General features: G+C 38.2%; 1 protein-coding gene and 1 pseudogene across 1 annotated transcript in view; one reads left to right on the plus strand and one right to left on the minus strand.

Annotated features, from left to right (window-relative positions):
* DRAM2 (DNA damage regulated autophagy modulator 2) overlaps positions 1-659 on the plus strand; it is a 38,523-nt gene extending 37,864 nt beyond the window's left edge. Inside the window, exon 10 of the mRNA XM_036235088.1 lies at positions 451-659. Coding sequence (XP_036090981.1) covers positions 451-480 — 30 coding nt within the window. The 3' untranslated portion in view covers positions 481-659. The remainder of the gene's footprint in view (positions 1-450) is intronic.
* A 9,720-nt stretch (positions 660-10,379) lies between these two features.
* On the minus strand, positions 10,380-10,498 carry LOC118613021 (annotated as a pseudogene).
* Between the last annotated feature and the right edge of the window lie 3,183 nt (positions 10,499-13,681).

A 13,681-nucleotide genomic window follows, 5' to 3' on the forward strand; every position in this document is an offset into this window, starting at 1 on the left:
TCACTTTACTCCCCTACTGTCCAGACCTGGGCATTGGAACTGGGTACCAAACCCTTATAACTAATAGGACTCTTCCCAATTGTCACTTTAATCAAAATTTGCCTTTAGTGGCAAAGTCAAGTTCTTCCATTTACCTTTTAACATCTCCACAACCTAGGTGGCAAGCATTATCCATCCCAGTTAATATTGTTAATGATGTTGAGGCATCACAAGATTGATTGTACTGCAATTTTAAACATGTTTTGCTACTGCCTCAACATCCCAATAAACAGGCTGTGAGTACCCTGCCCAGATAACCAGTGTGATAAGGTTGGCCCCTGACTCAAGATCCCCAATAAAGGTATTTGTCCACAAGTTGTCTCTTTCTCTCAGCTCCTCACCTGCTTGTTGAGTCTGCTCCCTTGGTGCTCCCCCTGTGTAACCTAACATGCAGTGATTTTGTCTCTCCAGGAATGTGAATATAACACACTGTTTTCCTGAGCCTCTCCTGTGCCCCTTCTTGTGGCTGCACCTGACTGTCACCACCTAAAAGAACAAAGAACAGAAAGCAAAAAAGGCAACCTACTGAATGGAAGGAAATATTTTCAAGTTATATGTCTAACAAGGAATTTATATTCAGAACATAGAACTCACCAATTAAAAAAAAAAATTACAAATTGGCAAAGGACTTGAATAGATATTTCTCCAAAGAAGGTATATGAATGCTCAGTCAGCACATGAAAAGATGTTCAACATTATCAGTCTTTTAGGGAGATGAAAATCAAAACTACAATCAGATAGGACTGGCAGCATAAGAGGATGCAGAGCTTGCCCTCTCTCAAGAACACACTGAATGTACAACTATATTTAGAGTAATTCCTCCTGAGTAACAACTGAGGGACAATTGAACAGCTTCTACACAAGATATGGGAGAGAGAGAGAGACCCCATATAGAGGAGTTTGAGGATCTATGAGAGCTCTCTAGGAACTGAGGGAACTCCCCAGGACTGGAGGAACCAGTAAGCACCATTGTTTATATTTCCCCTGCACTTGGATAGAGGCAAGAGCTTTATCCAGGTTCTCTGACCTGCAGGACTGCTGTAGCATGTCCCCAGCCTCCCCTCCTTGGTAGAGTGCAGAAATAGCAAAGCTTTTCAGTACCCACATACAAGGCTGCCCTATCCAGAGAAAGTGCAGAGATAGTGTGGCACTGCTGCATGCACACAAGGATCTGCCCTAGCCAGAGAAAGTGTGGAACTAGTGGGGCATTGTGACTCACATCAAACCATTCTACCTGTATCAGATGGTCAAGAGAACGCACATACATCCGGCTGCCCAAAATTGGCTTTGTTCTGTCCTTGGACAGCCAAAACAACAGAGAGCTACCCCATGTGCTTAAACACTAATCATCTCTGCCCAGAACCCACTGCTGGCCAGGTGGCACAGCAGGCACTGCACATGGCCACCCTGACTACAGCTGTCCTGCAAAAACCATCCAGCACACAGTATACACAGAGACCACTTTTTCAAGATTGAGAGAGAGAGAGCTATATTATCTAATTCATAGAAACAAACACAGAAAGTCAAACAAAATGATGTAATAAAGAACCAATCAGAAATGAAGAATACATAGAAGGACTCAACAGCAATTAGTTAATACAGAAGAATGGATTAGCAATCTGGAAAACAGAATAGTGGAAATCACCCAATGAGAACAGCAAAATTAAAAAAGAATTTTTAAAAAACGAGGATAATATAAGAGATTTCTGGCTGGGACAACATCAAGCACTCAAACATTTGCATTATAGAGACTCCAGAAGGAGAAAAGAGAGAAAGGGGCAGAAAATATTTTGAAGAAATAATGGCTGAAGACTTTCCTAATCTAAGAAAGAAAATGGACATACAGGTCCAGGAAACACAAAGAGTTCCAAACAAGATGAACCCCAAGAGGCCCACACCAAGACATTGTAATAAAATGGCAAAAGTTAAAGATAGAGAGACAATCTTGAAGGCAGCAAGAAAACAACAAGGCACATATAAGGAGACCCTATAAAACTATCAGCTAATTTCTCAGCAATAACTTTACACACCAGAAGGGAGTGACAGAAAATATTTAAAGTGCTGAAAGAAAGGAGCCTACACCCTAGAATACTATGTCTGGCAAGGTTATCACTCAAAATTGAAGAAGAGATAAAGATTTTCTCAAACAAGCAAAAACTAAAGGAGTTTACCACTCTAAAACAGCTTTACAACAAATGTTAAAGGGTCTTCTTTATGCAGAAAAGGTCATAACCAGACATAAAAAGAAGGAAGAAAGTAATAAACACAGTAAATCAACCATTTAATAAGCTAATATGAAGGTTCAAAGATGAAAGTAGCAAAATTAACTCTAAAAGTCAGGGAATACACAAAAGATACAAAACATGATGTCAAAAACATAAAGAGGGGAGGGGGAAGTAAAAATGCAGACTTTTAGAAGGTCTTTAAACTTAAATATCTATCATCTTAAAATAGACTGCTATAGATATAGATGGAGATATATATATACACATATACACTTCATGGTAACCTCAAACCGAAAAATACACACAAAAACATAATAAAGAGAAAGGAATCCAATCAAAAAACTAAAGGAAAAAGATCAAGAGAAGAAAAAAACAGAACAAAATCAACCAAAAAACAAATACAATGGCAATAAGGACATACCTATAAATAATTAAATAGACTAAAAGTGAAATCAAAAGACATAGGGTGACAGAATGGATTAAAAGAATAAAAAGGCCCATCTATATGCTGCCTAAAAGAGATGCACTTTAGATCAAAAGACAGACACAGACTGAAAGTGAACAGATGGAAAAAGTATTCCCTGTTTTAACTTTGTCACTGGTGAAGGGAAATTTAAAGTCACACTCAAACTTACACTAGTGACATGTTCTTAAATATTTCAAGCAAAGAATTAAAAGGACTCTAACGTGGGCAGCTTCCCTAAAAGACTGGCAAAAGAAAATGCAAATAACTAGAAAGAACACATTCATCATTATTAGTATAAATAAATAAATTAATTATGGTGTTATGTGATCGAAAATTGTATAGAAAAAAAGAAATGAACCAGCAAAACTAATGCATAACAATAAAAGTCTGAATATTGCTTATCCTTAGTGGTGGGCTATTGAGTGGTAAGATACAAGATGTAGTCTACTAAAGTACAGAAAATGTTCTACACGTATGCATACATAAGTAAAATTTTCTGAGTTGCACACTTAAGATTTCTATAGGTTATTATATATAAGTAATACTTTGATAAAAACAAATACTTCACTTTACAAAGCAAATGCAAATTTTATAACAAGAAATGCAACTAAAAGGATTCTAACACAAAATTCTAAGAAATATGATCTTACATTCAGAAATCATAACTACGAACAATGGATAAAAGAATAAGTTCCTCAATGATTTTAGATACAGAGTCAAGCTATAAAGGAAAAGTGATTACTTTGTTTACAGAATAAGATTAAAATTAAGAACATAAACATGTATCGAAAAGCCACAAACAATCAAACAATGGAAAAGGAGCTAGATATCGTAGGAAGGAAAATTACAAATATTGAAATTAAAGAATTAATGGGCACTTAAGAAAACTAGTTCTGTCCAGAATGGAGTGGCTTATGTTTTCCTAACTCTTATTCCTATAAATAAACATATACATGCATGCATGCGTGTGCGTGTGCGTGTGTGTGTGTGTGTAAATTACCTTCCCAGTTCCAATGTGTTTGTATAGGTCAACAAGCAATTCTTGGACACCATCAAGGTGTCTGAAAATTCAATTCGATTTTGACACTATCTACCTGGAGACAGAATCAGATTCCACAGATAAAGGGCTAAGTCCCACAAGACTGCCCTCCACTTCAGACACCCGTTGTAAACCTGGGTTGTTACCTATGCTTACCAGAAACAGATTGGAGGTTCCAATGACCCCTTCCAATTTAGGATGGCAATCGCAAGCCCAGGTTGTTACCCATACTTCTGAACGAACTGCTATAAATTAGAGGTCCTCACAACCTACTTGGGCTTAATTAACTTGCAAGAACAGCTCACAGATTTTAAGAAAACCCATTTACTCCTACATTATTGATTTATTTCAAAAGATATTAAAGAATATGAATCAGACAGATCAAGTGATACATAAGTTAAGGTCCTGTTTATGTTCTCTTTGAGGAGGCAGCAAAAGTTATGCTTAAAGACTGATTTTGTCTTTGCCAACAATTTAGCATAGGCTTGCTGTGGGAATTACAATTATTTCACAAGCCAATAGCATACATAATATCTCTTAAGAAGCCAAATAAAGAAATAATATATTCCAAAATAAATGACAGATTAATTATTCTATTGCTTAAGGCTAGGAGAAATGAGAGGGATAAAGTCCAAATTTAATATGAGGTGTACCTTTTTATATGAGTAGGCACTTTGCAATCATAGACCAACCAAAGAGCTGATTTCCGGCTGCCAGTGCAAAAGTAAAAGTACTCTGTTGCTAGAGTACGTTGCTAAGGAATGAAGATGCAAGCGTTGGAGGGTGTGATGGCCTCTTTCACAGGGCCACTGCTTGGTTTATCACCACTGTCCAGGAAGAGTGCCTTGCTAAGACAAAAACAAATGCCCCAGTGGTCTTTTGAGAATTTTTAGGTTAGTGAAGTCACCTTACTTAAACCAAAACTCTCAAGTAGTCTTCACAAACTCAGTATTTATAATCTAAATATCCCCTTGCCATTATTGCTTCTCCATACTTTCTTATCAATAAGCCACACACACAGAGGCCCTCAGCTTCTGGGCTGCTGACTGCTTAACAGTGACAACAGAGGTAGAATGACATCCTGGTAAAACTTACTTCATACTTATATCTATGCAACTTTTGTTTCTTTGTGATAAACAAGTGGATTAAAATACCACACTTAAGTCATAAACAAGTGGATTTGAAATTACATTAAACCTATATGCAATGGGTCCTGATCAAAGGAGCTTCTGTCCTTGTGTAGCTTGGAGCCCAGCATTGTGGCACTTAAAACTATTCTGATTTCCCAACATAGAAGCATGCAAAAAAAAGAAACCAGCAAGCTGTCCTTCTGAGTTCTTATGGAGGTTTCATTACATAGTCACAATTGACTTAAGTCATTGGCCATTAGCAATTGAACTCAATTTGCAGCCCCACATCTCCCTGGAGGTTGGTGTCAGGGGCCAGAAAGTTCCAAACCTCTAATCATATGGTTGGTTCTCCTCACGACCAGCCCTTATCCTTGGATGGGGTCCAAATGTCACTTCACTAACAAAAGACTCAACATTTAGGAAATTCATAGTTTTGGCAGCTGTGAGCCAGAAACTCTGGATAAAGACCAAATATCTTATAAATCATAATATTGCAGACCACACTCTGGTCTTTGAACATGAATCCCTCACAAAACAATTATATAAGTCAAAATGAGAGAATCTAATTTAGTCATTAATACTTGTCCAGTCAATCATCATATCATATGAAAATGTCTCCCAGGTTATAACTCAGATTTGCAAGCTGCCATTCAGCCTTGTCAGGTTCCAAAAGCAGGGGTGGTCTTGGCAATCATATGGCTTCACCCTTTATGGCATCTGGTCCATTCCCATTCTTATAGGGAAGGGTTATACAGGTACAGAACTAGTGGGCTGTCCTGACTGCTGCAACACAGCAGCTTTCACTCTCAGCCCCAATCTCACCATTTAGAGTGAAGGCCCAATCCACCCTATCAAGTCTTCAGGAATTCTGACATAAAGATTTAAAGGGATAGTTATGGTTTCTTGCTTAGGAATCATCTCTGCTCCCTGCACCTGCAGTTGCATCCCTGGTTTGGGGACCACTGCAAAGCTGTGGTATGCAAAGCTCATTTCGGAGTAAGTGTCTATTCCTGTTTGGATCTATTTATATTGCCCTGGGGCTACTGGCATTGGTCCAATGTAATTCACTTGCTAGTTATGTGGGGGTCTTCCTTTCTGGGGAATTTTCCTCACAGCCATCTTCAGTCTCTGTGCCTTTTGCTGGCAGACGGAATAGTTCACACTTTGTGCCTCGCAGGGTGCAACAGGAATATATCTAGATTCAGCTCATCTATGCGTGGCTGCAGTCTTCCACTCCATGTCCACTCATTTCATGGACCCAGGTGGCCACCTCAAGAGAATGCACAAAAAGGTGGTTCCAGTCACCTTTGTTAACCTGGAAGGGGGTTCTGATGGGCATCAACATGCCCTATTTTAATTCGCCTTTTAAATTCTCAGATTTCTATAGGATCATACCCCATATGAACATCCCTTTAATCCCTTTTTTATTGCACATCTACCTGACCCTATGGCCAGGCCATTGGCTATGGCCCACGGTCAGTAAAAACCAAAATATAGGAGCTTTTACCATTGTTTAATTCTTCCATCATTTCTAAGAAAACACCATACAATTTATCCCACTCGAGTTGATTTATTCTTGTCTTCCTCAATCAGAGTCTTGCTATTTGCTGATCTTAATGTGGCAGCTTTCCAAATGGGATATTGTCTATTTATCTTGGAACTGCCATCTGTAAACCAAGCAGTTCTTTATTATTCACTTGAGAACTGCTCATGGGACACTGTCTACATGACAGCTGTTTTAAACTGCTCCTCGCGTGGCTTCATTGTCAGTCCTAGAGGACAAAAGGCTACTTGCTTGTTGATATGATGAGTTCCTCTTGCATCAGCAAGCTCCTACATCAATCATTTTCATTTTATTAGGAAACTCATCTGGGGACTGCCTTCCTTATTAGAATATTTCTCTGATGCCACCCAAGTCATTGGTATCTTGGGTTTCACGATTATTTTATGTCCTTCAATTATTGAGGCAGCCTCAATTAATGTACAATAGCAGGCTAATAATTGTCTTTCAAATGGTGTGTAACAGGTGACAGCATCTGGGAATTTCGTGGTCAAAAATCCCAATGGCCACTTGTTGGTTTTTTGCCATAAACATCATTCTGCGTGAGTATGGGTGGTAGACACTTCCAAAACTATGTCTGGGTCATGAAGGCCCAAAGGCATTGAGAGAGCTACTGCCTTTTGTAATTCAAACAGGGCCTGCTTTTGTTCAGGTTCCCATTCAAATATCTCTTCCTTTTAGGTTGTCTTACAGATGGAAGCTAGCAGAATCCTCAAATATGAAATATGCATTCTCCAAAATCCAAGTAAACCGACCAAACACCAATTTTCTTGTTTGGTCCTAGAGTTGGGTAGCGATAGCAGTTTATTTTTGGTTGCTTGTAGAATATCCTGGGTGGTTCCTGCCCACGTATTCCTAAGAATTTTACTGTTTGTGCAGGCACAAGCCCTTGGATCTTTCCTGGATTTATTAACTTCGTTGGTCATTTGTGTCACCATTGCATTCATATCAGTCCTAGCCCACTCTCCAGTTTCTGAAACTATCGCAATATCATCAGGATAGTGTATTACTATATTTGAGATCTGCATCAAGTCCAAATCCCTTCCTACCAAATAATGACAATAAACTGGTGTGTTCAAATAACCCTGTGTTAGGACAGTAAAAGTAAACTGGAATCCTTCCCACATGAAGGCAAACTGTAGTTGGCTCTTTCCTGAGATCTAGATAGAGAAGAAAGCATGTGTAAGGTCAGTCACTGAGTACCAGCCTTCTTTACCTGCTGTATTATCTGTATGGTCGAGACCATATTCACAACTGCTGAGGCTATGAGCACCACAATTTTATTTAAGCCTCAATAGTCTACTGTTAGTCTCCTTGAGCCATCTGTCTTTTTCACAGGTCCCACAGGGCTATTGTACAGCAAATTTATTGGTACTTGCATTCCAGCTTCCAACTCATTAATTAACTAATTAATTAATTAAAGGAGTAATCTCTTTTTGTCTGCCATGTGTTCTATATTACTTTCGTTAACAACCTGTGTGAGTCATGCTCAAAACTGGTCTGAAGGTGGACTTATATGCTTTCTGTTTCACAATTTTAGTTAGGTGAAGCAATCACTACTCAGACATAGTATCCATCTCAATGATGCATTCTGGTAAAGGAGACATGGGCACCTCACACAAAATCTGTTAAAAAAAAAAAAACACTGACCATCCAAAATTTCACCTTAATTCCACCAACTGTTACATCTACATATCCTCTAAATCTAAACTTAGCTCCTGTTAAGACTTCATCAACAGGTTTCAAATCACAGTGTATTGGACTCTGGTATCAAGGAGTCCCAGAAAAGTTTCTTCTTCCCCTGGAAATTTTACCCAATTTGTGCATGTGGCCTTGGATTCCTGGCTGGGGGTTGGAGCCATAAGACTCTGGCCTCTACGTCAATCTCTACCTTGATTAATCTTTCTAATCATCACCCCAGGGGATCCCTAGTCAGATTCATCATTGCAATCTTTGCCTTACGGCTCTTTAAATTCCTCCAAACTGGGGTAAATGAAGCAGACTTGTTTGGGGCTTTTTAATTTGTGGGAACCAATAGCGGTTCCCACTGGTCCACACAGCCTCTGGTGGTGCTGCATCAACACCTTCGTCTCATCTCCATTACTGTCCATTTTATTCAACCTTTTTTCATCAGAAGACTTCGACTCTGCTGGGTTTAGTCCCTTGACTCCTTTGTCTTTTCTCATTTTCTCAATTATTTTACTGTTCTTGTTATCAGTAAGACCCATGTGGGGAGATGGCAAATCTTATAAGCCTTTTCAAAACGTTCAATTTTGTATCAGTAAAGTTGCATGGGGTGCCCACGTGACACGAACTCCCTTCATCACAGCATTTCCTATTATTCGTTTAATGGGCATATTCAGCAGGTGGATATCCTGGTCATCATAAAGCCAGTCCCACATGGCTGCTTCATTTGGGGTGTTGATTTGGCATTTACAGGGGAGGTGGGAAGTCCCCCTTCTCAGGATAAACACGTGTTACAGTGTCTTTTTTTTTTATCCAGTCCTCCAGCTGGATATTCTTTTGGGAACTATTTCAGTTCAAACTTGCTCTTCCATTCTGCAGCATCCAAAACTAAAGACACAGCCCCCAGATTGGTTACTCTCACAATCTATTTTAGGTAAGTTTCTTTATCAATCCATAAAATGAACCAGCTCCTTCACACTATATCCTCTAGTTTTAGACAGTCCTTGGTTTTGCTCTCCCCCTACATTAAATACCTTCTTGATGACCAGAGGTCTTAGAGGTACTTACTGTTGCTCCTGCATAATTTTTCCCTTCCTAAGTGGCTTTGTGGCTGATAGAAGATCAGATGGACGCAAATCTGAGCTTGATTCAGTATCAAGGCCCAAACCCGCATTTTCTTTTAGTTTCAGTATTTTTTTTTTTATTTCAGCTATTACAGATAACGATTACCAGGGAATTATATATTTACCATGCTTCTTGTTTTGCATTTCCTTCTATATACAATAAGTTGTTGTGAGAGATGCCTGAAGTCCTGGCAGGATGCCTGGTGCTTGGAGCAACAAGGTCACACTCCAAGAAGGGTGCACACGCCTTACTTATTCTGGGACTTCTTGCTCTAGGCACAAGGATAAGAAAAGGAGAGGGAGTGGGTGATAACACAGTGGTGGCCTTGAGGCTGAATTTGGGAGTTGGCTGTAATCTGTAATCACTACCAGCTTTGTGAGAAGGAGAATAAAAAGCCATGGAGACGAGGATGGGGAAGCTAGCATTGCCATTCGTCCTCTTGTGGTGCGATCAAATTTAAGATCCATGGAGCCAATTGAGATTAATTATCAGCCTTTATTAGCCGGCCAACGACTGACTCTCCCCACTAGAGGATCAGCCCAGAGCCTCTAGAAGGAATAGTTTGAAAAGCCCCCAAACACCCTCTAGCAAGCAAGCAGGTTTACAGAAGCAGAGGCTGGCCATTAACATATCTTTACACAGAATATCTCCTAGAACTACAGCCTGTTTAACTTTAAACAATGGAAGCAGAAGTTGGCCATTTGAAAATTTTCCACCCTTAACACCCTCTCCCTTATCCATGTTAGTTAATGCATTTCCAGACTTCGACTCTTCTTTCTAACCATCTCTGCAATGTAAGTCAACTCCAGAGTTGGGTCTACTACCATTTCTAAATTCCATTGGTAACTTTTACTTTTAGTAACTGATTTCAGAGCAGTTGCAGTTTCATATCATGGATGACTACGTAGACTTCCAGTGATCAAAGGTTCCTTATCTCCCACTCTTTTATCCATTCTCTTCAAAAACCACATGTTTCCATTAATCAGGATCATTCTAGCAAATCCAACTTCACTGGCACCAGCTAAATTAGGTTTCCAACCCCAATCCATCAATACTTCCCTACACCACCAAGCAATTCTCAGACACCACGTTTTTCTTTCTTTTTTAATGCCTACAGCACCAGATATTTTGGGGTGGTCTCCCATCCAAGTACTAACCATGCCCAACTCTGCTTAGCTTCCAAGATCAGAGGAGATCAGGTGCTTTCAGGATGGCATGGCTGTAGACCAGATGTCATATTTTTCAATACTTCTTTGATTGAATGCTTAACCCATTTGTTTTTATAAACTTATTTTATGACAAATGTATTTAAGTCACTTAATTTCCATTATGATTTCATCTGTAATCCAAGGGTAATTTAATAATAGATTATTTAGTTTCTTAGTGATTTAAAGCTATTCTTTATTATGTAGATCGATAATTTAATCAATTTATTTTTGGAAAACAGTCTCTATAGTATTGATCATTTGGAGCTATTAGGGCTTCCTCTGTACCCTAATATATGATTTATTTTTATACATATTCTGTGTATGCTTGAAAAGAATCTGAACTATCTGACAAGTGGCGAGTTATTTACATATATAACAGCTTGATCTGGCTTATATTATTTAGAAATTTGATAACTATTCCTATTTTTGCCTGCTTCAACTATTAATTTCTCAGAAATGTGTCTGTGTAAAACCATCCTCTATATTTGTTGACTTATTAATCCAACAAGGTAGGTACTGCCATTCCTGTTCTATAGCTGAGAATACCGAGGTTTAGTAATAGTAAAAAACTTATTCAGAATTACATGCCCTCTTGGGCGATCCCATCCATTTCCTTCTATTTACTTTAGCATAACTCATTTCTTCATCTGTATGTAATAATTTTTATAGTTGTTAAGTGTAAATGAATATTTGTAAAACACTTAGAATGATAATTGGTACATAGTATTATAAAGTGTTTGATTAGTATAATATAGGCTAGAGGTGGTTATTGAAGCCATGAGCATGGTTGAAATCACTTGAGAAAACATGAAAGTTTAAGAAAATATGAGAATTAATGACTAAGATTTAAGTAACTCTCTTATTTAATGGCTGATAAAGGAGGAACAAATCTTCCAAAGAGACTGAGGAGTAGACAAAAAGGTAGGAGAAAGCAAGAAAGAATATTGCCAATGGCATCAAGAGTGAAGGAATAATTAATAGTGCTGCTGAGTAAAGATTTGAATGAATATGAGATAAACAGCATCAATTGCAGCAGCTGAATGAGTGATCTAATGTGTACAGTGGATGCTGTGATGCATCTCCCTGTCTTCTCTTGAGAAATGAAGATTTTATTCTGTTAGTTTCTGGAGTGCTGCCAGCAGACATGCCTCAATTGTCAGCCTCCTTGAGTAAATTGCTTGGGCTAGAGATCCTCCTCGCCTAAGGTTTTATGCCCATCTTTGGCAAAGCCTGCATCCCCACTAGGGGAAACTTTGAAAGTTCATCTCAGTTTTGGAATTGCAGGCTAAGCTAAAACATTTGTTGAGACTGGTTATGACAACCTAACTTCTCTCTTTGCCCAATTTTGCTTCCTCTCCTTCTCTTCCACAGATATTGATCCCTAATAAACTTCTTGCATACCAAAGTTCATTGCAAAAGTCTGCTTTCTTCAACAAGATACAGCATCCATTTATGATCAAAACACTTAACAAAATGAGTATAGAAGGAAAGTACCTTAACATAATAAAGGCCATCTATGACAAACCCTCAGTCAATATTATACTTAATGATGAAAAACTAAAAACCTTCTCTCTAAGATCAGGAACAAGGCAAGGCTATCCACTATCATTTTGTTATTCAATATAACATTGGAGCTCCTAGCGAGTGCAATCAGACAAGAGAAAGATATAAAAGGCATCCAAATAGGAAACGAAGAAGTCAAACTTTCACTATTTGCGGATGACATGTTTCTCTATATAGAAAATCCTAAAGGCTCCACAAGAACACTACCAGAAACAATAATCAAATACAGTAAAGTTTGTGGATAGAAAATCAATGTTCAAAAATCCATAGCATTCCTATACGCTAATAATGAAATGTTAGGAAAAAAAGTGGACAAAATAATTCCTTTCACAATTGCAACAAAAAGAATAAAATAGGAATAAATCTAACAAAACATGTGAAGGACCTATATAATGACCCTATTAAAAGAAATCAAAGAAGATACAAAGAAATGGAAAGATATTCTGTGTTCTTGGATTGAAAGAATCAACATAGTTAAAATGATCTTATTACCTATAGCATTATGTAGATTTAATGCAATCCCCATCAAAATCCCATCGGCATTTTTTAAAGGAATAGAAAACAAAATAATCAGATTTGCATGGAAGCACAAAAGACCCCGAATTGCCAAAGCGATCCTGAGAAAAGAGAACGAGGCTAAAGGCATCACTCTGCTCAACTTCAAATTATACTACAAAGTGACAGTAATCAAAAAGGCATGGTATTGACAGCAAAACAGACACACAGACCAGTGAAACAGAATCGAGAATCCAGAGTAAACCCATGGCTACATGGGCAAATAATTTTTGACAAAAAAAGCCAAAAATATACAGTGGAGCAAGGAGAACCTCCTCAATAAATAGTGCTTGGAAAACTGGAAAGACACCTGTGAAAGAATGAAACTAGACTGTTGTCAATCACCACACATCAAAATTAACTCGAACTGGGTTATGGACCTGAATATAAAACCAGAATCATTAAAATGCGTAGAAGAAAACATAGGAACTAAACTCGAGGACCTTGGACTTAAAGAGAGTTTTATGAATTTGACCTCAAAAGCAAGGGAAGTAAAAGCAAAAATAAATGAATAGGACTACATCAAACTAAAAAGCTTCTGCTCAGCAAAAGAAACCATCAAAAGCAGAGTCAGGCCTGATTAGTACTTGGATGGGAGACCACCTAGGAAGACCAGGTGCTATACGCATAAAAAATAAAAATAAAAATAAAAATTAAGGGATTGTAAGCTGACAAGGTCCTTGCAATCAGTGAGGTCAACCAAGGGTTGCCTTGCCTAAAAAAAAAAAAAAATGAGAAGAAAAAGAAAGAAAGAAAAAGAAAAAGAAAGAAACCATCAACAAGGTAGAGACAACCATCCTGATGGGAAAATATATTTGCAAGCAAAACCTCCCATAAGGGCCTAATATCCAAAATATGCAAAGAACGCATATGACTCAATAACTACTAAAAAACAAACAATTCAATCAAAAAATGGGCAGAGGACCTGAACGGACACCTCTCCCTAGAGGACATACAAATGGCCAATGAATATTTGAAAAGATGCTCAACATCGCTAGCTATTAGGAAATTGCAAATCAAAACAACAATGAGATACCATCTCACAACTGTTAGAATAGCTATAATCAACAGAACAAGTAATAAC

Source organism: Rousettus aegyptiacus, unplaced genomic scaffold (assembly GCF_014176215.1).
Source record: "Rousettus aegyptiacus isolate mRouAeg1 unplaced genomic scaffold, mRouAeg1.p scaffold_m13_p_17, whole genome shotgun sequence".
NCBI lineage: Eukaryota > Metazoa > Chordata > Mammalia > Chiroptera > Pteropodidae > Rousettus > Rousettus aegyptiacus.